Source organism: Saccopteryx bilineata, chromosome 4 (genome assembly GCF_036850765.1).
Source record: "Saccopteryx bilineata isolate mSacBil1 chromosome 4, mSacBil1_pri_phased_curated, whole genome shotgun sequence".
In the NCBI taxonomy this organism is placed as follows: domain Eukaryota; kingdom Metazoa; phylum Chordata; class Mammalia; order Chiroptera; family Emballonuridae; genus Saccopteryx; species Saccopteryx bilineata.
The window spans coordinates 14,918,076-14,942,851 of NC_089493.1; the positions used below are offsets into that span (position 1 = coordinate 14,918,076).

At 42.4% G+C, this 24,776-nt stretch overlaps 1 protein-coding gene across 1 annotated transcript in view; it reads left to right on the forward strand.

Annotated features, from left to right (window-relative positions):
• Window positions 1–24,776, forward strand: part of PTPN21 (protein tyrosine phosphatase non-receptor type 21) — a 74,393-nt gene that overhangs the window by 18,415 nt on the left and 31,202 nt on the right. Inside the window, exons 3-10 of the mRNA XM_066277400.1 lie at window positions 10,790–10,959; window positions 14,924–15,021; window positions 16,241–16,308; window positions 17,099–17,169; window positions 19,099–19,186; window positions 19,586–19,674; window positions 21,653–21,740; window positions 22,449–22,528. Coding sequence (XP_066133497.1) covers window positions 10,790–10,959; window positions 14,924–15,021; window positions 16,241–16,308; window positions 17,099–17,169; window positions 19,099–19,186; window positions 19,586–19,674; window positions 21,653–21,740; window positions 22,449–22,528 — 752 coding nt within the window. The remainder of the gene's footprint in view (window positions 1–10,789; window positions 10,960–14,923; window positions 15,022–16,240; window positions 16,309–17,098; window positions 17,170–19,098; window positions 19,187–19,585; window positions 19,675–21,652; window positions 21,741–22,448; window positions 22,529–24,776) is intronic.

Here is a 24,776-nt window from a genome sequence, read left to right on the forward strand (position 1 = left end):
ATAAGGTAATTGGATATAGGATAACAAATAGTGGATACTTCCTGTTAGCTTTGATAGCACATACATATGTTTATGGCTAATTCATCCTATTTTACTATAAATGTAGTGAAAATATCTTCAGTATTTTAAAATAGCATTAATTGGAATAAAATGTAACTGGTATTATGGTACTTAAGCAATTAAAAAATATTGAGGGTGTTATATTGATTAGAACACTTGAAACCATGTTAACACAATAAATTTTAAAAATAAGAAATAAATTTTAAAAAATGTTGAGTGTATATTTGTGAGTTATGTACCCTCCATGCCTTGGTCCTCAGTGAGGAACATAGTTTAAAAGGAAATCCATTAGAACCCTACATGTGCTTTTTTGTTAAGTGGAACTGTATATCATTAATAAAAAGGGAATAATAGCTTTATTATATTAAAAGGAAACAATTTTACTGTTTTTTTGGAACGTTTTTGTACGTGGAAGAAGTATCTACTATAACTGAAAAACCACCTTGCAAACATGTGGAGAAAAGAGTTATTTCAGATGTGATGAAACCATGATTTGCAAACTTTGGTAAATGAAGAAAACAAGTATAGCTTTTAGTAACAGGAGTTTCTTCCTGTGTATCTCTTTAGTATTTTAACCACAAAAGTAATTTAGCTGATTTTATAATCCTCAGCTCTTTCATGGCAGTAATAATTTAAGAACAGTGAAGTGGCTGTTATTATTATGATTTTTTTTTAGGGCAGTGGAAAATATGTTGGGTAATATTCTTTCAGCCAGTAGAAATGAACTTGGACTAGGTTGTTTTTTAAAATGAATTAAGGCTTGACCTGTGGTGGCGCAGTGGATAAAGCGTCGACCTGGAATGCTGAGGTCGCCGGTTCAAAACCCTGGGCTCGCCTGGTCAAGGCACATATGGGAGTTGATGTCTCCTGTTCTCTCTCTCTCTCTCCCTCTCTCTTTCTCCTCTATCTCTCTAATAAAAATGAATAAAAAAAAAAAATCTAAAAAAAAAAGTGAGCAAACTAAAATGAATTAAGGCTCATATTCGTTTATAGTTCCGAAAAACTCTTTCTAATTTTCTTTATCTCTTTATGGCCCTCCACAGTTACCACATCATAACAATTTCTGAATAACATGAAGCAGCTGTAATTCTAACCTGACAAAAATGAATATAAAAAATAAGCAGCTCTTCCTAAATATACGCATTTCAGCTCTCTTCATTTTTACATTGTGCAGTCAAAAGCTCTAAAAATGCTGCTCACGCTATTTAGTGTCTATGGTAAGATAAGATAAAATAACTAAGACTTGAATTCAAGAAAACATGAAAAATATTTTTTGTTATGAATTAACTGAAATATAAAAATTGGAGTATGGGCCAAATTAGTCTGTGGCTATCTGCCTTTTCACTCTGTTATCAATAAAAAGAGAACAGTTACTATATATCCATTGCCCTAAAGCAGGGGTCCCAAACTTTTTACACAGGGGGCCAGTTCACTGTCCCTCAGACCGTTGGAGGGCCAGACTATAAAAAAAACTATGAACAAATCCCTATGCCCACTGCACATATCTTATTTTAAAGTAAAAAAACAAAATGGGAACAAATACAATATTTAAAATAACAAGTAAATTTAAATCAACAAACTGACCAGTATTTCAGACGAGATCGGGCACGTTCAGGGTGGTATGGCCGTAGACACTGACCAGTATTTCAATGGGAACTATAGGCCTGCTTTTGGCTAATGAGATGGTCAATGTCCAGTTCCATATTTGTCACTGCTAGCCATAACGTGATATGACGCGCTTCCGGAGCCCTGACGCATGCGTCCCGTGTCACCGGAAGTAGTACTGTATGTGAGTGACATCCGCATCCTGTGCTCCTGTCACTGACCACCAACGAAAGAGGTGCCCCTTCCGGAAGTGCGGCAGGGGCCAGATAAATGGCCTCAGGGGGCCGCATGCGGCCCGCAGGCCATAGTTTGGGGACCACTGCCCTAAAGTATAGGCACTTGTGAATTAAGCTAATCAAGTCCCAAAAGGCCCAAGTTTGGGGTTTTTGAATAAAGAGAAGTCTGTTTGACACATTTTTGGAATGATATATGAGAAATGACCCTGTAATATAATGAACTAGTTAGCGAAAAGGACTGAAGAATGGGAGGCTTGGTTTACCCTCAGTCCTGTGGGTCCTAAACAAAATGACCTTTAATGTGGTGGTAAAAAATAGAGCAGCCTCTCTTGAAATTATGCACTGTAACAGCTCAGTTATTTCTATCATTTTTGGACAGTAAAATGTATATACTAACATTTTGCATTGAATCCTAGCTTAGTCTTTAAAAACATGTCAGTATTGTTTTAACTTTGTAATTACATATTTCCATGTAGCACTTATTAGTATCTGGACTCCCATATATTTTGCTTGTCTTTCTTTCCCAACTGGAATGTAAGCTACATGAGGGAAGATAGTGTGTTATTTTGTTTAGTGTTGTGCTCCTACCAGCGTTTAACACATAGTAGCTATTCGATCAGTATTCATAGAATAAATATATAGATGAATCTTTCTTTCTGTGACACCAGTCCATTTTTCTTAGAGAGTACACTAGAATATCTATTTTTGAAGAATGATCTTACTGTATTTTGGGATCATTGCATTCTCCATAGCATCTTATTGTCCAGGGTAGTAAATTAAAAAGATATGAGCAGTCATCTCTGTAAATGACCCCAATTCATGCCTCAAACTTTCTTTCAGTAAATCCCTGAAATTGACTTGTTATTCATTCGACTCTTTTTCCTGTTAGTGAAATGTTAACAACAGCAACAAAAATCTGGTTATTTGAGGACATCAGTTACTTGGGCTTCAGTTTAATGAGAATTTCAGTATAATTAGAAGATGAAGATGTGCTTTTGATCATTATTTTCTTGAGTGCTCATATGTGCTAGGGTATAGTGATATTGTACATTATCACCTTAATTATAAAACAAATAATATACTGTCTAACCAAGGACACAAGAAAATGGATGAAAATTAAACAGAAAAGGAAAAAAATATTGTCTGCTTTGAGGCAATGTGACCACCATACTATCTGTCGAAAGGAAGAAGTACAGTGCTTCATTATTTATGACAGACTCAGTGCAGAGGTAAGCTCTGGGCTTGAATTAGATTAATACTTGTTCACTACCCTTGTTAGATGATCTCTGCTGGGATAGGCTTTATCTAGTGCTATCGACTCTCATCTCTTTCCTGATGAAACGTCTTCTGACTTCTGCCTAGTCTAAGAAAAGCATCAGGATAAAATTATCGTTGCAATTTTATATGGGATTAACTTTTATCAAACTCAGTGCATCAGTGGCTTAAAAAACCCTCCAGCTAATTTGTGTGTCCTTCTGCTCTGTCTTAAAAATAGTACAACTAAAAAGACTCTTAAAATAATTAGACAAGAAATGACTTGGGGCTTAGGAAAGGGTTTAACATCCTGGCGACATTTGGACCTGCTTATAATAATTGGTATCTCTTTAGATAACTGTGACTCGGGACACCCCTTTTGCCAAGCTCAAAAATTTGTAACTGTCTTTTCCTCTGAACAAAAAGCTTAATCACCAAATCACTTTGTTCCCCGAATGTTGGTTCATTTAAAGTAAGTCAACCAGGCTGTGAGTGTAAGGAAGCCAAGTTTTGTACTGCATAACTTTTGTTTTTACTGGAGTTTATGTAGCAGGCACAGTTATCTGTATACAGTACTTTTAGGAGAGTAGTTAGTAAAATTTTAATTATTTTTTATCTTTCACTTATCATTGACGTGCAATATTATATTAGTTTCAGGTGTACAACCCAGTGATTAGACATTATATAACTTACTATGGGATCATCCTGATAAATCTCATACCCACCTGACACTATATATAGTTATTAAAATATTATTGACTATATTCTCTATGCTATTCTTTACAGCCCCATAACTATTCTCTAACAACTAATTTGTACTTCTTCATTCCTTCACCTTTTCCACCTATCCACTCCAACCCCCTCCCATCTGACAACTGTCAGATGTTCTCTGTATCAGTGAATCTGTTTCTGCTCTGCTTGTTTATTTTGTGTTTTAGTTTCGATTGTTGATAGATGTGTATTTATTGCCATTTTATTCATATTTTTAATCTTCCCCCTTCTTAAAAAAGACTCTTTAACATGTCATATAATACTGGCTTGGTGGTGATGAACTCATTTAGCTTTTTCTTGTCTGGGAGGCTCTTTACATGTCCTTCAAATTCTAAATGATAGCTTTACTGGGTAGAGTAATCCTGGTTGTAGGTTCTTGCTTTTCATATCTGAATATTTCTTGCTACTTCCTTCTGGCCCGCAAAGTTTCTGTTGAGAAATCAGCTGACAGTCTTATGGGAGCTCCCTTGTAGGTAACTAACAGCTTTTCTCTTGTTGCTTTTAAGATCCTCTCTTTGTCTTTAACCTTTTGCATTTTAATTATGATGTGTCTTGGTTGGGCCTCTGGGTTCATTTTGTTTGGGACTTCCTGCCCCTCCTGGACTTGTATGTCTATTTCCTTTACCAGGTTAGGGAAGGTTTCTGTCATTTTTTCAAATAGGTTTTCAATTTCTTGCTCTCTTCTCCTTCTGGCACCCCCATGATGCCAGTGTTGGCGCGCTTGAAGTTGTCCCACAGGCTCCTTGCATTATCTTAACTTCTTTGGATTTTTTTTCTTTTTGATATTCTGATTGGGTATTTTCTTGCTTCCTTACAGTCTTAATCACTAATTTGATTCTCAGCTTCCTCTACTCTTCTGTTGATTTCCTGTAAATTATTCTTCATTTCAGTTAATGTATCCTTAATTTTATTATTTTTATTTTTTATTTTATTTTTTTTTCTGAAGTGAGAAGTGGGGAGGCAGACAGACAGATTTCCCCATGACTGGGCTCCGCCTGACCAGGATCCACCTGGCATGCCCACCAGGGGGTGATGCTCGGTCCCTTTGGACGTTGCTCCACTGCAACCGGAACCATTCAAGTGCCTGATGTGGAGGCCATGGAGCTGTCCTCAGGGCCCAGGCCGCCTTTCTCCCGTGGAGCCTTGGCTGCGGGAGGGGAAGAGAGAGACAAAGAGGAAGGAAAGAAGGAAGGGTAGAGAAGCAAATGGGTGCTTCTCCTGTGTGCCCTGGCCGGGAATCGAACCCAGGACCTCCACATGCAGGGCTGATGCACTACTGCTGAGCCAACTGGCCAGGGCTGTATCCTTAATTTTTGATTTGTCATTTTTTATGATTTTTTTTTTTTAACAGAGGCAGAGATAGACAGGGACAGACAGACAGGAACGGAGAGAGATGAGAAGCATCAATCATCAGTTTCTCGTTGCGTGTTGCGACTTCTTAGTTGTTCATTGATTGCTTTCTCACATGTGCCTTGACTGCGGGCCTTCAGCAGACCAAGTAACCCCCTGCTGGAGCCAGCGACCTTGAGTCCAAGCTGGTGAGCTCTTTGCTCAAGCCAGATGAGCCTGCGCTCAAGCTGGCGACCTTGGGGTCTCGAACCTGGGTCCTTCTGCATCCCAGTCCGACGCTCTATCCACTGTGCCACCACTCGGTCAGGCCTTTTTTTATGATTTCTATGTCCTTACTAAGTTCCTTGAGCATCCGTATAACCATTGTTTTGAACTCTGTATCTAATAGTTTACTTGCCTCTATTTTGTTTAATTCTTTTTTGGGGAGATTTCTCTTGTTGTTTCATTTGAGACTTGTTTCTTTGTTTCTACATTTTGGCTGCTTCCCTATATTTGTTTCTATGTATTGGGTAGAGCTGTTACGTCTCCTAGACGGGGTGGTAGAGTGGCCCTATGTAGTAGGTGTCTTGTATGGCCCAGTGGTACAGACTCCCCAGTCACCCAGACTGGGTGTTCCAGGTGCGTCCCTGTATGGGCTTTGTGTACTGTCTTGTTATAGTTGAGCCTTGATTGCTGTTGGTGTCACTGGGAGGTATTGACCCCCAGGCTGAGAGAGAGAGAGAAGAAAAGAGAAAGAGAGAGTAGGAAGCATCAACTTGCAGCCACATCTTATATGGGCCTTGACTGGGCAAGCTTGTGGTTTTGAACCGGCGACCTCAGCATTCCAGGTCGACGCTTTATCCACTTCACCACCACAGGTCAGGCGATTTTGACTATAATTAAACCAAACCCATTAACAATACAGGGCATGGATAATGCAGAAGATTGTGATTCAAGGAAGAGAAGACATGATTCTGGGAAACTATTCTAGACCAAGTAATGACTAGTAATTGTTGAAATGTAAGGCACACTGGGGCCTGTTTGTATCGATGGTTTTGTATTTAAAAAAAGTTCCTGGTGTGTCTTAACTTTAAATAAAGGAAGACCTAAGAGTAGATATTACAAAACTAGAAAGTACAATTAATATCTAGGCTTATCTATTTCTGGTTCATATTCTTCCTTTAGACTGTTTCAAATGAACTGAATTTGATCTATTTAAACATTTAAGAGCAGAGCTTTTATTTTATTTTATTTAGTTATTTTTTACAGAAACAGAGAGTCAGAAAGAGAGGATTAGATAGGGACAGACAGACAGGAACGGAGAGAGATGAGAAGCATCAATCTTTAGTTTTTCGTTGCGACATCTTAGTTGTTCATTGATTGCTTTCTCATATGTATGTGCCTTGACTGTGGGGCTACAGCAGACCGAGTAACCCCTTGCTCAAGCCAGCGACCTTGGATCCAAGCTGGTGAGCTTTGCTCAAACCAGATGAGCCCACGCTTGAGCTGGCGGCCTCTGGGTCTCAAACCTGGGTCCTCCCTTCCCAGTCCGATGCTCAATCTACTGTGACACTGCCTGGTCAGGCTAAGAGCAGAGCTTTAAAATGCTATACTTTGTTTTAATTATGAGTTTCTGATCTTTAAAAAAAATCTTTTTTTGAGATGAAATTCACATAACAGAAAATTAACTGTTTTAAAGTAAACCATTCAGTGATATAATAATTGACAATACCTCCTCTATCTAGTTCCAACACATTTTCATTACCTTAAAAGGAAACCCTATACCTATTAAGGAGTACCTGTTTTCAGTTCTTTTGGCTGTATATCTAGGAGTAGAATTGCTGGGTCATATGACAATTATGTATTTAACTTTGGAGGAACTGCCAAATTGTTTTCCATTGTGGCTGAACCTTTTTACATTTTCACCAGCAATGAGTAGGGTTTCAATTTCTTCCCATGCTATGCATGCGGAGTGGTATCGCATTGTGGTTCTGAGTTGTATTTGCATAATGACTACTGATGTGAAGCAGGTTTCATGTGCTTGTTGGCCATTTGTATATGTTCCTTGGGCAAATATCTGTTCAAGTCCTTTGCCCTTTTTAAAATCGACTTGTCTTTGTTGTTGTGTAGAGTTCTTTCTATATTCTAGATACTAGATATATGACTTGCAAATATTTTTCCCTGTTCATATAGTTTGATTTTTTACTTTCTTGATTTGGCCCTTTGATGCACATAGTTCTTAATTTTGATGAAGTGAAATGTGTCTGTGTTTTTTCTTCCTTTGTTGTCAAGCTTTTTATCGTGTCTAAAAATTCATTTCTAAATTATAGCTCATGAAAATTAACCTCTATGTTTTCTTCTAAAGAGTTTATAGTTCTTATATTTAGGTTATTGATCCAGTCTGAGTTACTTTTTATATATGATGTGAAATGTAGTGGTCCAACTTCAGTTCTTCTAAAACCGTTTGTTGAAGAGACTGTTCTTTCTCCAGTGCATGGTCTTGGCACTCTTGTCTAAAAGCAGTTGACCATAGATGTGTGCTAGACTCCATTGTATAATATCGGTCTATATGACTCTCCTTATTTTATTTTTATTTGTTTTGTGACAGAGACAGAGAGAGGGATAGATAGGGACAGACATACAGGGAGGGAGAGAGATGAGAAGCATCCATTTTTTGTTGTGACACCTTAGTTCATTGATTGCTTTCTCATATGTGCCTTGACGGGGGGCTACAGCAGACCGAGTGACCCCTTGCTTAAAAGCCAGCGACCTTGGGCTCAAGCTGGTGAGCTTTGCTCAAACCAGATGAGCCCATGCTCAAGCTGGTGACCTTTGGGTTTTGAACCTGGGTCCTCCACGTCCCAGTCCAACGCTCTATCCACTGTGCCACCGCCTGGTCAGGCTGACTCTCCTTATTGTTTTTTATTTTTCATTTTTCCGAAGCTGGAAACAGGGAGGCAGTCAGACAGACTCCCGCATGCGCCCGGCTGGGATCCACCTGGTGTGCCCACCAGGGGGCAATGTTCTGCCCCTCTGGGGCGTCGCTCTGTTGCATCCAGAGCCATTCTAGTGCCTGATGCAGAGTCCACAGAGCCATCCTCAGCGCCCGGGCCATCTTTGCTCCAATGGAGCCTCGACTGCAGGAGGGGAAGAGAGAGACAGAGAGGAAGGAGGGGGGGAAGGGTGGAGAAGCAGATGGGCGCTTCTCTTGTGTGCCCTGGCCGGAATCGAACCCAGGACTCCTGCACGCCAGGCCGACGCTCTACCGCTGAGCCAACCGGCCAGGGCCCTTTATTGTTTTAAGGTAGCTTTGTAGAAAGTTTTAAAATCAGAAAGTGTGACTGCTCCAACTTTTTTCTTTTTCAGTATTGTTTTGGCTATTCAAGGTCCCTTGCAATTCCATATGCATTTAAGAATTGGCTTTTCCGTTTCTGTGAAAATGGCTGTTGGCATTTTGATAGGGATTGATTTGACTCTAGATCACTTGGGGTAGTTTTGCCATCTTAGCAATATTAAGTGTTCAATCCATGTACATGGTACATCTTTCCATTTAATTTCTCTAACAGTGGTTTGTATTGTTTGGTGTGGAAGCCTTTTTACCTTCTTGGTTAAATTTATTTCTAGATGTTTATACTTTTGGGTGCTATTATAAATAGAATCGTCTTAATTTTCCTTTTGAGTTTTTTATTCCTGTGTATGGAATCCATGCTGATCTTTACATGTTGATCTTATACCCTGCAATTTTGCTGAATTTGTTAGCTCTAGTAGTTTTGTTTTGGTGAGGGCATCTTTGGGATTACTAAACATAGATAGAACCATGTCCTCTGCATATAGAGATGGTTTTACTTTTTCCTTTCCAATGTGGATGCCTTTATTTCATTCTCTTACCTGGCCAGAACTTCCAGCACATTGTTGAATAGCAGTGATGAACGTAGGCATCCTTGTCTTGTTCCTGATCTTAGGGGAAAAGCTTTCAGTCTTCCACTGATATTAGCTGTGGGTTTTCCTAAATAAATGCTCTTGAACAATAAAATTTTAAATGTCTTTTGCACAGAAATGTTAAATGACATTAAAAATTCAGTTCCTCAGCTGCACTAGCCACATTCCAGATGCCCGGTAGCCATGGGTGGGCTGTCGCTGCTATTCTGGAGAGATGCAGACAGAGCACATTTCTGTCGTCCAGAAAGTTCTACTTGATGGTGTTGCTCTAGAATCTAGAACAAAGCAGTGTTTTTTGCAATTACCTTGACTGTAAATTGATTTGGAAAGAGGTAAATAATCCTGAAGTGCGTTAATACCCTTTCAGGTTGACCAAGCCCGGGGCTAGTATTAATTTACTTGAACAGTTACGTTATACAGCAAATGAGGTCTAAAAGTCTGGGAATTTTTAAAAAACCTTTGAGTAATGCACTTAAGTTTTACTGCTTTAGGTATTGCTTTTCTCGCGCACACACACACACACAACACACGTGTGTGTGTGTGTGTGTGTGTGTGAGAGAGAGAGAGAAAGAGAGAGAAATTTACCTCCATAACATTACAGTTGCTTTAAGTTTATATCTAATGAACTTTTGGAGGCAAAGAGGAGTTGTAGTTTTGTTTGCAATATTTACACAAACTTATTTAATCTATAGAAGCCAAATTGGAGAGTAGTGAAAGTTTGGATGAACACCATCTGTTCAGAATTGTACTAGGTAGAACTCCAGTTATGTTTATTATAAAATATTAATAATAAATTTAGTATTTCAATAATTGATGAACTAAACATTCTTTCTTATATATGGTTTTTGTTTTTTAAAAAAACCCCAATAAACTGGATGTGAAGGCCTGGCTGGGTAGCTGAGTTGGTTAGCGCATTATCCTGATGCACCAAGGCGGCAGCTTTGATCCCCAGTCAGCACATACAGGAGTCAACCAGTGAGTGCCTGAATAAGTAGCAGAATAATCCATGTTTCTCCCTCTTTCTCCCCCTCCCTCTCTCTCTTCCTTTCTCTCTCAAATCAATCAATAAAAAATAAACTATATGCAAAATTTTATGGTACCCACCACATTTTGAAACCTAGGCCATGAAGGCTTTTTTTTTTTTTTAATTAATTTTAGAGAGACAGAGGAAGGAAGGGATGGGATGTGGGGAAGAGGGGCATTCATTCATTGTTCCCCTTATTTGTGTACTCACTGGTTGCCCCTTGTATGTACTCTGACCGGGGATCGAACCTGCAAACTTGGTGTTTTGGGATGATGCTTTAACCGCCTGAGCTCACCAGTCAGGGCCCATGAAGGCATTTTTTATGCAGAGTTTTAAGAAAAAGTCTGCAAGAGTAAATTGACTTTTTGCCTCTTTTTCCTGAATACGAGTATCTAGACATCAATAGGTCTTAACTTTCTTTTTCTTCTTCAGTTTTGCTATTGTCTGTTTCTGAGAAGCGAAGCAATAGGAGACTGCTGTCACTTGGTCCCAGGTCATGGATCGCAGCAGTTCAAGTATAGAAACCCCTTGGTACTTTTCTGCCTCCTACACTGACTTTCCCTCTTTCCAGATCACGTACTTCAGCCTCTGGTACTACAACAAGCAAAATCAGCGCCGCTGGGTGGATTTGGAAAAACCTCTCAAGAAGCAGCTGGATAAGTACGCCTTGGAGCCTACCGTCTACTTCGGAGTGGTGTTTTATGTGCCTTCGGTTTCGCAGCTGCAGCAGGAGATTACCAGGTGACAAATGTCATGCTGCTTGTTTTCAGGAAATGATCTAGCGAGATTTAAAAAGTGAAACAGCGAGATTTAAAAAGAAGTGAGGAGATAAGAGGAAACTTTGCTCTTCCCGCCCACGCCTGTAGCCACAGTATTACGTGGAGCTCCTGGTATGTGGGATGTCAGAACGCCTTACTGCACGTTGCATGAATAATGGGCTCACAAGGCACAAAGGGATGATTAAGGGGGAACGTGTTTTGACCCTGGCTGTGAACTCTTCTTGTAGTGAGGTCATCTTTAATGCTTTTGTTGATTTGTTTTTGATCTTTCTAACAAAGACATGAGAAAGGAAGTCCTAAAGAAATTAGTCTCAGGTTCTGTGTTCATTCTTCAAGAAGATGTGAGCAGGGTTTTCCTAGTTTCTGACTCCAGCAGCTGTAGTGTTGCTACATGGGAGGGAGGGGGGCGGAGGGCTGTGGGTTCTGAAAAGTTTGGCAGATAAGTGCACGAAAAGGGGTAAAGGCAGAGTGGGAATTTTATATTAAGGAGTGGGATAAAGGAATTAAATATATATATATATTTTTGAGACAAACAAAACCAAAAATCAAGAAATAAAATTTGGATTCTTGAGCCTACCTCTCAAAGTTCTCTGAAACCCACCTCTGGACTTATCTTTCTAGTCCTGTGTAACCTGACTTTGAGTCAAGCGGGGCTACTTTCAGTGCCCTGATCATGCCTCCTGCCTTTTTATCTTCGTGTCCGAGATATAGATCTTTCTGTTGTATTTACGTACTGGGATCCTACTCATTTTCTGAATTTTTGTTCAAAAGACACCTCCTCCGTGAAGCTTCTGTGACTGCCTGGCCTGCACCCCCAGGCTGGAAGGAGCTTTGCCTTCTCCAGACTGTCCTAGAATTTGCTTCTACTTGTGATAAGATGGCAGCTGTCACAGCCTTTCACTGTAGTTATTTGTATACATATCTTATCAGTTTTAAAAGATTTTAAACCCATGTTTTCTTTAGCTTTAGCTTTTATATAATATCTAACACAGTGCCCTGCAGACAATAAGAACCTGATACTGTCTTGTGCTCGTGGAGTGTTCTTTTTTTTTCTTCTTCTTTCTTCTTTTTTCAAGTAAGAGGAGGGGTGATAAAAAAAAAAGACTCCCACATGCGTCCCTACTGGGATCCACCTGGCAACCCCCACCTGGGCCGATGCTTTGCCTATCTGGGGCCATGCTCACAACCGAGCTATTTTTAGTGCCTGAGGTGGAGACTCCACAGAGCCATCCTCAGTGCCTGGGGCCAATGTGCTTGAACCAATTGAGTTATGGCTATAGGAGGGAGAGAGGGAGAGATGGAGAGAATAGGAGGATGGGGTAGGGTGCAGAAGCAGATAGATGGTCACTTCTCCTGTGTGCCCTAACTGGGAATTGAACCCAGGACATCCACACGCTGGGCTGACGCTCTACTGCCAAGTCAACTGGTCAGGACTGGAATGTTATTTTTAAGTACTGACTTTGCCTGTTAATTACTGGAAGAAGATGGAAAACCAAACAAAGAAGAATCAGGTAGTAGGGATAAATATGCCCTGACTATAAAACAGATCTGAGATAGAAGTATTAAAGAGAGAAGTAGAAGCCAGGAGGAAAAAAGCAGCAACTGATTATGTTGACTCATTTGTTTAAACCTTTATTGAAGATATATGGTGTGCTCTAAGAGCTGTAGTGGTGACTGCAAGAGATAAATACACCGTGAATAAGCTTTAATCCTACCCTGGAGGAGTTGCTCACAGTCTGATTCTGACAGTTCGTGTAAATGGGCACTTATGGGATGTTATAATAAATGCTTTAGTTAAAACACTGGATTCCTAGGGGTCAAGGGTAGGGAACATGAACAGGGAAGGTAAAGAAGTTGACTTTTCGGCCTGACCTGTGGTGGCGCAGTGGATAAAGCGTCGACCTGGAAATGCTGAGGTCGCCAGTTTGAAACCCTGGGCTTGCCTGGTCAAGGCACATATGGGAGTTGATGCTTCCGGCTCCTCCCCCCTTCTCTCTCTCTCTCTCTCTCTCTCTCTCTCCTCTCTCTCTCTCCCTCTCTCTCTCCTCTCTAAAAATGAATAAATAAAATAAAATAAAATTAAATTAAAAAATAAAAAAAAAACAGTATTGAAAAAAAAAAAAGAAGTTGACTTTTCAATTGATGTTGGAAGAAATTTTTAGATAGAGGAAATATCTTGTGCTAAGTAGAAGGACTGGCTTTTCAGGGAGTTTCAGATATACCCAGGGAGGGGAGAGGATATTTGAAAAATAAGAGTACTGTATTCTAGATAGACATCAAGTCATGATACAATAAAGAAAGACATTTTTGAATTTCAACAGAATGGAATGATGAAGTTTGTATTTTACAAAGATCACGCATCACAGGAGGTAGACTAGAGGTGTCGGGACGGTAGGCAGGAGACCAGTTAGGAATGTACACGCCATCACCCAGCCATTAGTGTGGAACGTAGACCTGAACAAAGGCATCCGCTGTGGGAAGGGCTGAGAGACAATAGGCTTAGTAGATTCAACCGGTAGGATTGCATGTTGATTAGGTTGAAGCAAAGCTGATGAATAAGTTGTATCAGTAAGGATTAAGTATGGCTATGTAAAGAAAAAGAACCTAAATACCTTTGACTTCTCTGGTAAAAGGGGTCCAGAGGTCAGCCGTGCAGAGCTTACGGGGTAGCTCCACAAAGTCCTCAAGGACCCATGCTCTTTCTTTCTATTCCACCCTCTTCACCATGTTCTTTCCGTTCGCTGGGTAGCCTCAGAGTCAAAGAGTTCTACAGATGATCTAGCTGTTGCATTCATAGTCCGGGTAGCAGAGGCTTGAGACTGGTTCTCCTCTTGGCAAGTCATGGTCCTTTAAGGGGCCTTTTCCAGTTCCTCAGCCACACTTGCCGCATTTTATTTTTATTTTTTTTCATTTTTCCGAAGCTGGAAACGGGAGGCAGTCAGACAGACTCCCGCATGCGCCTGACCGGGATCCACCCGGCATGCCCACCAAGGGGCAATGCTTTGCCCCTCTGGGGCGTCACTCTGTTGTGTTCAGAGCCATTCTAGCGCCTGAGGCAGAGGCCACAGAGCCATCCCCAGCTGCTGGGCCATCTTTGCTCCAATGGAGCCTCGCTGCGGGAGGGGAAGAGAGAGACAGAGAGGAAGGAGAGGAGGAGGGGTGGAGAAGCAGATGGGCGCCTCTTCTGTGTGCCCTGGCTGGGAATCGAACCCGGGACTCCTGCACGCCAGGCCGACGCTCTACCGCTGAGCCAACCAGCCAGGGCCACTTGCCGCATTTTAAATACTCAGTAGCAGTAGCCATGTGTGGCTAATGGCTGCCCTATGGGACAGCACACATACACACCATTTTGACCACTGCTGAAAGTTCTGTTAGAAAACAGTGCTTTATATCTAACAGTTAGTTAGTTCACAGAGAAATTGAAAAATAGATGAACGTGTCAAGTGAGCCCATTAAAGTACAAGCAGCCAAATAAAGAATGTGGAAAATTCTATGACAAATCATATTTTGTCCATAAGTAACATGAAAATAAAGAGGAGGTATCTTTTTAAAATAAAGAGAAACTTAGAAATAATAATCAAATGTAATCTGTAAAGATTGGCCATTGAGTCTCTGTTTCTCCAACTAACAAGAACAATGTGTAGGGACTGTCTTACTGGGCATAAGAGAGATGACCAGGTGTCTTCTACATGGTTATAGCTTTGAAATATAACCACAGTTAAGGATAAGTGACTCAATAAATTGATTACATTGTATGTGTGTGTGTGTAGGTGTAGATATGGTCAAGGATGTTCTTGGTATACTTTGAAACTATCTTGGGCTAAGGTTTTATTTGACTAAGGTACCATCCAAATATAGTACAATGTATTGTCTCAGCTGGGGGTTATGTTGGCATTGACTCTTTAAAATTGACATTTTTTTTATAGGTATCAGTATTATCTGCAGCTGAAGAAAGATATCTTGGAAGGAAACATTTCTTGTACATTAGAACAAGCAATTCAGCTAGCAGGCTTAGCTGTTCAAGGTAAGTAATGCCAGTTGATAATGTAATTGATCTATCAGATTAAAACTGTGGAGTAGTGAGAACAGCAAGGGGTTCTTCAAGTAACTGACTTTCTATAGTAGTGTTAATATATATATTAGTGAAATACATTCTGTTACCTAAGGGGCTTTCTTTTGGGAAGAATAAATTTGGATTACTTCAGTGAAATGAGACTTCTAAAAGGATAAGTATGTTTCAACAGAGAAACAGACCAAAAATAGAGAAAAAATACACACACAGAGAATTTAACTTTAATTCACAGACTTCATTTGCTGCTGGCTGATATTTTAGAAAGAAAGATCAGCCAAACAGTGAGGTTGATGAGGTGATGATCACTTATACTTATGCATACATCATTTGTTTGGTTTCTTAAGCAGTTGTACTGGATTTTAGAGCTTCGTCAGTCATATTACATAAAGTTTTCCATTTCACAAGTATTTATTTGAATTGTTTAATTCTGTCATTGTTCACATGTCCAATCTATATGTATTTACACGGATATCTATATACTTTGGAAAGACTTGTGATGGGGTCTTATTTCAAATGATAATTGGCATTAAATCTTGGGGGCTGAAATTTAATCAGAAGAATGATTAATAAGATTCCTTCAGATATTAACGGGCATGGAGACATTTATCATTTCTAGATAAACAAATGCCTGATACATATGGAACCACATTCTTTTAAAGGTACTTTGAATGTTCTTAAATGTCATCTTTGGCTTTAAGAGTTAGTTTTTCATAAACTTTTTGCTGAACTATCTATTTTTAATGACTAATCATTTCTAAACAAATACATCTTGCTGTAACATTCAAATGATCTGATTTCGTTCTCTGGAGGTAATCACTGCTATGAACACTTTGGTCTATCCTTGACATTTTTCTGTGCATAAAGAAGCATACATGATGATAGGGTAGTATTATTTGTTTTTTAATGATAAAAATGAGATCATATTATATACAATTTGTAATTTACTTTTTCAGTATATTAATAAACATTTTTCCAAATCAAGACATGTGAATCTATCTAACTAATGTTTTTTAAAAATATAATTTTTAAATATACACTTGGTAGCTGTAAGGCATATTGACTTCTGGATCATAAGCACACCATCTCTATACTGCATATTGAACTGAATTGTGCATGTCTTGCTACACACATTAAACATAATTGACATGTGAATATTTGTCATTTTGTATAGCTGATTTTGGTGACTTTGATCAGTATGAATCCCAGGACTTTCTTCAGAAATTTGCCTTATTTCCTGTGGTAAGAATCCTTTTGATATTCAGCCTTTTAATAAAAAGTTGATTCCCTGACCCTTAAGAATCCCTGAAGTGCAGTCTACATGGTAGATTTACTATGTAGGAATAGTGCTAAGGAGTCAATTCCCTCTTATAAACAACTCAAGTATTAACACTTTTTCTGTTATACTCTTCTTGGTCATGGTCAACCCACAGAAACGCAGGGGTCTTGAATCACTGGGCTGCAGCCAGAGAAATTTGTTTTGTGTTTGGCTGTGAGTCTCAGAGAAGGGGTTCATTTCCAGCTTCCGAGGAACCGCACAGAGGTTTTGCTTTTAACCGAAGGCTTGAAACCTCACAAAATTATGTTGAAATAAACTCGGCTTCTCATCGGCAATTTAAAAAGTAGACGACAAAAAGACGCTGCCTTCTACTTTTTTATAGTCACTGCCGATGCATTGGAACGCCTAGGGAGTGGTGCTCTTCTGAGCGTCCGTCTGCCCAGCCGGCGGATGCACAGATGTTGTGCCGACGCTGGTGGTGATGGGGCTTACCAACCTGAAATACTATATATCTCGGCTGAAACTTTCTCTGGGATGACTTGACAAGGTCAGGCGAGTGTTTGGTTCCTGAGCAGAAGCCACTGAATTCCTTAGAAAGATCGTGATCACCTCCTTAAGCAAAGCTCCCTCATATTAATACTGGTCCTACTTTTGCCTGATAACCACGAGAGCTGGTTAGAGTCAGTAGCGACGATCCTTCCCGAGAAATCTGGGTGCCTTGTTTGCATACTCACTGCAGTGTGTTTTCTACAGGGGTGGTTACAAGATGAAAAGGTATTGGAAGAAGCAACCCAAAAAGTGGCCTTACTGCATCAAAAATACAGGTAATGCTAAGGAAATGAGACACGGAAACGGCCTAGAGAGAGCCAGTTCCTGTTAGAACTTGAAATCTGCATCGACACAGTCACAGCTGGCATTTATGACGCTGCTGCAGCTACTGCCGCTGCTTGAGTCACCTCCGTCTTCATGGCACTCACTCTGCCACATGCTGGTCCCGGCACTTACCCACGTGAACTCCTTTGTCACCCGTGTTGTATCAGCAAGGGAGCTGAGAACGCTGAAAGCAGCCAGTCACTGAGGGGTGCCCATTCTCCACCCCGTATAGTAAAGGTTTGGGTACTAACTTAGCCCTTTATAGGTCAATTCAAGAGTGGAGAGACTTGTTTCCTTTCGTGGTGCAGCGAGTGCGGGGATTCCCCTCCTCGCTCTGCTGGGGAAGCTGTCTGGATCCTCCCATCCTCTCGGAAGCCGTGCTAAGAGCTGTGGCGCTTACGGCCCTGACCCGTCCTCCTCTGTAGATGATGACTTTCTTTGGGCGGTGAATCTGGAGGTGTAGTCTGTAAGGAAAATCCTCTCCTAGAGAATGCTAGGGCTTATTCTAAACCGAATGCCACACAGTTGCTAGTGGACTCGATGGATCATTCAATTCTTATAACCACTCTTTAAGGTAAATGTTATTATCTCCTTTAAGACTGAGGAAGCCAATCTCAAAGAGAATAAATAACTTGCCCAAAGTTACATGTGGTAGAGGTGTTATTTGAACCCAAGTCTGTCTGATTATACCCTATTATTCAGCCCCTCCCATTCAAAATAACCTTTCACCTTTAGTCTCTCCCCTCTCAAATCCATGCAATCGTTCACAAAGGATTGATCTTCCTAAAATATCACTTTCTTCCTATCTCCCCTCCTCCTTCTCAAATGCTCGTGAATCTTGTCTCGCTCTTCACCAGTCCGAGTTCAGTACCCTGGGATTAAAGGCCTCCTGTACACTGATTAAGTCCTGCCTTTCCAGCTCTACCTCCTGCTGTCCCAAAGAATATGTGTTTTCAGTGCAGTCCCTCAGACATCCATTGCCATGTCTTTTGTCGCTTTCATTCATCTGTTGTGCATCTCCTTAGAAGATGGTTTGTGACAGTTACTGTCTATGAGGCACAGTGCTGTGGCACAGAGATGAAGGGGACAGTCCCCTCCCACAGAGAGTGTGTTTCCTGCCTTGCAGTCTAAGGGGTAGGCAGGCTAACCCACTGTGGTCGTCATCACAATACTAAGAATAGATACTTAGGCCAAGTCTTGAAGGATATTCGGGATTGGCCAGGTGCACAGGTGAGTGACAGGTTACCAGGAAGAGGGATTAGCATGTGCAAAGGCCCAGGGGCAGGAGGGCACAGGGTGTACTCAAAGAAATGCAGAGTTTGGGATGGCTAGGGGTGGGGTGCCAGTGGGTGTGGAGGAGCAGCCAAGGATGAGGCTGGAGAGACAAGCTTCCATGCAGTGGGCACTTTTTTTATCCACACCACCTTCCTACGCGTCTCGTGAATCTGTCATTGGCGCTATAACGGATTTCCACCCTCCTAAAATCTATTTCCTGCACTTTTATCACTTGGCATTTACCACGTGATGCTTAGTGTTGCTGGATATTTTGGAAAATGAGTAGTTATCAGTGGTTTAGAAAGAATCCTGGCTTTTACCCGAGATGTTTCAGGGGGTCGTCTCATTCCCTGCGTTCCCCTAAAATGTGTAAGTACAAGAACCCCTATAAGCACCCCAGGGTGCAGCACAGTGCTTTGCGTGTGGGCAGTTTTCAGTGAATATGGATGGGTTGATAGAACCAATCACAGATGCTTCGAAACTTGAAGTGTATATAATGTTTTAGGCCAAATTCATAGGTAGTGTTTTAGAAAAGCCTTTTCTGTTTGTTCCTTCTTTTGCTCTTAGTTCCGTGCCTGATCTCACTGTCGTCTTTTGGGTTGCAGGGGGCTCACAGCTCCTGATGCCGAAATGCTGTTCATGCAGGAGGTGGAGCGAATGGAAGGCTACGGCGAGGAGAGCTACCCTGCGAAGGTGAGAGGGTGAGAGGGCCGCAGGCTGCGTTCTGCAGTTGGTCTCCGCAGTTCCCGGAGGGTGGCGAGGGTGGCGGGGAGCCCCGGCGCGCCCTGCTCTGCAAGGGCCGAAGGCGCGCAGAAGTCCAGAAATTTGTGACCAGAATTTTGTACTAGAACACATCCCTGTTTGGGCGTTTGTTCTTTAAATGCTCTTGAAAGAGAGTTTCTTAAGGGGCCCCACCTCTTCCTGTATTCACACGCATTTATGAGATGATGCGTTCAAAACTCAGACATTTCCCCTTCAGAGCGGTTATCCTTAAACCTCTGAGCATTTCATGTCTTGGGAAACGCGTTTAGGGAATGAGGTGTAGCTGTAGTTCTTACGCATCTGCCGCCCGAGTGTTCTGTGTCCTTTCAGGACAGCCAAGGTGGTGACGTGTCCATCGGAGCCTGTCTTGACGGAATCTTCGTGAAACACAAGAATGGAAGGCCTCCTGCGATTTTCCGGTATTTTCCTCACACCTCCCTGTGCGCTTTCTGCGGCTGCTGTTGGTGATGCGCTTTAGTTCCCGGGCTAGGTATATTGCTCACAGTGCTCTCCCAGGGCCTCCTTAGGAAATGCCCCTCCTGGAGGAAAACGGCACCTGACTGCAGTGCCCCTTCTTGTAAGCCACTTTCTACAAAACCAAACGTGCAGAAAATAGTGCTTGTACTGATGGTCAGCTTATGTAATGCTTAAAATGTGTGCCCCTTTTCTTACCGTATAGGCGTATAGGCATTCTTTGTGTGTGTGTGTGTGTGTGTGTGTGTGTGTGTGTGTGTGTGTTAATTTAAAAAAAAGCTTTTCCATTGATTTAAGAAAGAGAGAGAAGCATCAACACGGTGTTCCACTTAGTTCCAGTTAATTGTGTGCTCACTGGTTGCTTCTCGAATGTTCCCTAACCGGGGATCAAGCTATGACCTCAGTGCTTTGGGACAACACTCTTATCTACTGAGCCACCCAGCCAGGGCTGGCATTCTTTCTTTTAATGTGAATTTTTCATTTGAGCTCTGGTTTCTAGAGCTATTTCTTGTGGAAAAACCTAGGGCTTTCTCTGATTCTAATTAATGTGCCAAAATTCCTAAAATAACAACATCTAAACAAATTCCAGTGATGTTTCATAATGTTGATTTTTTTTTATTAAAGAAAGCAATACTATTCATTTCTGGAAATCTTAGGATATATATAGTAAGAAAGACAAAAAGGATAGATAACATGTGTTAATAACAGCTGGCTTTGAACAGCGAACTTGCCACGTGACTTAAATTTCCTTTTCAATATCCTGTGTTCTAGTTTATATTTTAACGATAGCAAGTTGGACCATGTTGTTCAGTCTCTTTTTATTCCTTAAAACTCATAACCTAGAAAATCTAATGTGTCATTTCATAGAAATATTTGCAGTTTTACTGAGATTCTCCCTATGGGATTCTGTCATTTCGGTGAAAAATTAAACTTTATATTGTTTTTATAAACTAGTTCACTCTTTGGGTTCCTGGCATTTGAACTTCATCTTCACCCTGAAGCCTTCAGAGCACCCCTCCTCCACTGTTGTGTCTTATTTATTTTTATTTTTTAAAATTTTTCTGAAATGAGAAACAGGGAGGCAGAGAGACTCCCGCATGCCCCTGACTAGATCCACCCGGGACGCCCACTAGGGGGCGATGCTCTTCCCATTTGGGGCATTGCTCCATTGTAAACAGAGCTATTCTAGTGCCTGAGGTGGAGGCCATGGAGCCATCCTCAGCACCCAGGCCAACTTTGCTCCAGTGGAGCCTTGGCTGCGGGAAGGGAAGAGAGAGATAGAGAGGAACAAGAGGGGGAAGGGTGGAGAAGCAGATGGGTGCTTCTCCTATGTGCCCTGACCAGGAATCGAACCCGGAACTTCCACACGTGGGCTGATGCTCTACCGCTGAGCCAACCGGCCAGGGCCCCTTGTGTCTTATTTTATCTGGTCTCCAAAACTTAAGTGCACTTGTGTGCTTCTGTCCCTTGCCCCCCCCCCCTCCCCCCAGCTAGGCCCCTTCTAGAGAAGCACGGTGCCTTCCTGATTTTAGTGTCCCTGGGACCTAGCACAATGTCTCTCCTTGCTATACTGCGTGCCTTTTAAGGTGTTTGTTGAATGAAGAAAGGAGGCTTAGGCAACCAGCTAATATGGGGCTCTTTGATCCAACTAAACTGGCAAATGAGGATAGATAGATTTTACATTTTGAAACACTCCGGTGGCCTTATTTAGTATCATGCATTTATTTTTTGCACCTACGTGTCAGCTACGTGTTGTCACTTCAATTAGGAAATGTATGTTAGCTGATTAAAACAACGGTTTTCTTTCTAAAATAATGAGCAAGTATTGATTTATGCCTCAAGCTCAAGAAGGGAAATCACACATTTTATCTGCTGTTGTAAACATGCTCGCTCATGTTGCCGTTTTCTATTTGTTTTCTTTAGGTGGCACGACATTGCTAACATGTCCCACAATAAGTCCTTCTTTGCATTAGAGCTGGCGAACAAGGAGGAGACGATCCAGTTCCAGACGGTGAGCAAGCGTCAGGGGCCTGTGCAGTGTGCTTTCTCTACGCGAACGCTAGCGTTTCTGTGTGTATGTTTGCCGGTGGGTGGCAGTAAAATCACTACATTTTACAGTTTTATAAAACATTGTCAAATTTTACAGCATTTTGTATAAGAGTAGTTTTGTCATAATAGTACATTTGGCAGAAGTAGTTGCTTAGTAAACATTGTTGAATGAATGAATCCTTGGATAAATCTGATCGTGATGGTCTTTAAATTAAATTAATAGGGGAGAAAGTAAGCACTAATTGTTTAATTCCCATTGATAAGTGCATGGCTCTGTAGAAAGATTATTTTACAGTTAATTGCTTTTGCTCTCTTGACAAAGGCAGTATTGAGTCACCGAGTCCAATATTTTGTTTAAAAATGTCTTTGAGTTATCTATTGGTCAAAATAAAAGTTGACATTTTCATAATTTTTGAATTTAAGTCATTTTGAACCTGGGTACAGAAATCACACTGTTAGAATAGTTTTTTTTTTTTTTTTTTTGGTCTTCATAAGTTAAATCCTAATGATAACATTCCTATGGAGACACAGTGTTAGAAAATGAAAGAATCACATTATGTTAAAAGTGGCTTCACATCATATGTTACCCAATTCTGTCTTGTCCTCAGATAGACTCTGTATCAAGTTGTAAACACGCTTCCATTTATTTGATGCATGTTTTGTTTGCCAGGAAGACATGGAAACAGCGAAGTATGTGTGGAGACTGTGCGTCGCGAGGCACAAGTTCTACAGACTGAACCAGTGCAGCCTGTGAGTGCGCCCGGCTCCCGGGGACTGATGAGTCTGGGCATTGTTTTTGTGATTTATATTGTGTCATCGAGAAAGGCACATTTAATGAAAAATGATACTTTTATGGCATTTTTATGATAAACGCTTCACTTTTGCTTGTTCAAACGGTATTTCTCAATCTTTTATTTTCTACTTTGGCTTTGGACCAACTTATAATAACGACAGACATGCCTCTAAGATCTTTTTTAACTATTTACGAGAATCATTCTAATTTCTGAAAGTTAGGGAATATCCTTTTTTCTTTAATCAGCATTTGGTGGGATGAAAGAGTATTGCTTTTCAAGCCATTTGAAGCATTGAAGGCCCTTCTTTCTAATGTGCGTTTTTCTCGGCCCTCTTGGGGCCCCCATTGCTCCCACCAGCATACAGATGTGCTGTAATATTTCACTTCCCGTTATCCCATGTGCCCTGTAGCCGCGGCGTCATACCTCCACTCTCCCTAATAGCAGATTTCTTCCAAGGAGTTGTATGTGCCTGCTGTCTCTCCTTCCTTCCACCCCGTGTCCCTGGGCTGCCGCACCGTTGACACTGCCTTGCCCCAGTGACAGCGACCTGCATCCAGCGGTCATTTGCGGAGTTCATTCCCCTGACCCTGCAGCGGCACGGAACCTGTGACCACCCTGCAGCCTGCTCCTCTCGGCTGCCAGGACCCTGCTCCCTCCTGCTTTTCCTCCTCCCAGACTGTCTGCTCACCGCCTGAGCGGGGCTCCTCTCAGACCTCACATCCATCCACACTGCCCGGGGGCCTTCACCTCGCCCGGGCTCCCAGTAGCACCTGTGTGCTGCAGGGGCATCTGCTCTCAGGTTCTACCCTAGCACAGATTCACACATCCTACGGCCTAGTTGACGTCCCCGCTGGGTCACCTCAGAGGCACCTCAAATTTGATATGTCTAACATCCATATCAAAATTTTTCCCCCCTGGCCCTGGCCGGTTGGCTCAGTGGTAGAGCGTCAGCCTGGTGTGCAGGAGTCCTGGGTCCGATTCCCGGCCAGGGCACACAAGAGAGGCACCCATCTGCTTCTCCACCCCTCCCCCTCTCCTTCCTCTCTGTCTCTCTCTTCCCCTCCCGCAGCCAAGGCTCCATTGGAGCAAAGATGGCCCGGGCGCTGGGGATGGCTCCTTGGCCTCTGCCTCAGGCGCTAGAGTGGCTCTGGTTGCAACAGAGCGACGCCCCAGATGGGCAGAGCATCGCCCCCTGGTGGGCGTGCCGGGTGGATCCCGGTCAGGCGCATGCGGGAGTCTGACTGCCTCCCCGTTTCCAACTTCAGAAAAATACAAAACCCCCCCCCCCCCCCCCCCCCCCCCCCCCGCTCTTCCCATTTTTACCAATGGCAGCACCAGATTCACCAGCCCCCAAACTAATTCCTGCTTGATTCCTGTTCCTCCGCGTCCGCCTCCAGGTCATCGGTGAGCTCTGCCGGCTCGGCCTTCAGAGCAGACCTGAAATGTGACGTGTCGCCCCCTCCCCGCTGGCAGCTCAGCGCCAGCCTCATCTGGAACGCCGCCTGTCTTCCCCGTCCATGTCTGCGCCTGCCCAGCCTGTAGCCTCTTTCCACGAGTCAGCCAGAAGGCCTAGGTTTAACGGGAGTACGACCCCGTCACTCTTCCTCAGGTCCTGCGTGGGCCTTCATTCCTTCGTCTTGAGAAGTACAAGGCCCATGTCATCAGGCCTTCGCCTGGTTCCAGCCGGGTGTCCTTTACTCTCCCCCTCGTGGTCCTGTCTCAGTCCCTCTAGTCTCTTTTCCGTCTGTGAACTGTGCCACCCTCTGCCGGAAATGCCCCTGTCCCACGCCCTGCCACACCTCACTCCCTCCTCCCGTCCCGATCAGAGAGGCGCCCCTCTCCAGAGAGACTGTCCCTAGCTGCCTGTGCGACCTCACCCCCGCTGCCTGTCTCTCCTCATCCCAGTGCGCGTGGCACCACTTGAGTTTGTGTATTTGTTTGTTGGCTTGTTTGTCGGCACCTCCTCCCAGCAGCTAAGCTCCCAGCGTGCTGGGGACAGACACTCTGACTTGTTGACCCTTGTATTTCCAGGGCTGAGCAAGGGTCTGGCCCTCGTTAGGCCTTGATGGATTGTTGAATGAGTCTATGGAAACAGGTGTTAGGCGCTCCGATTCGGGATGTCTGTGGTGCTGTAGGCGCCGTTGGGAGGCGGTATCTCAAGTTAGCAAAGGTTTGGTTTCTCAGCTGAGTGACAGCTGAACTGA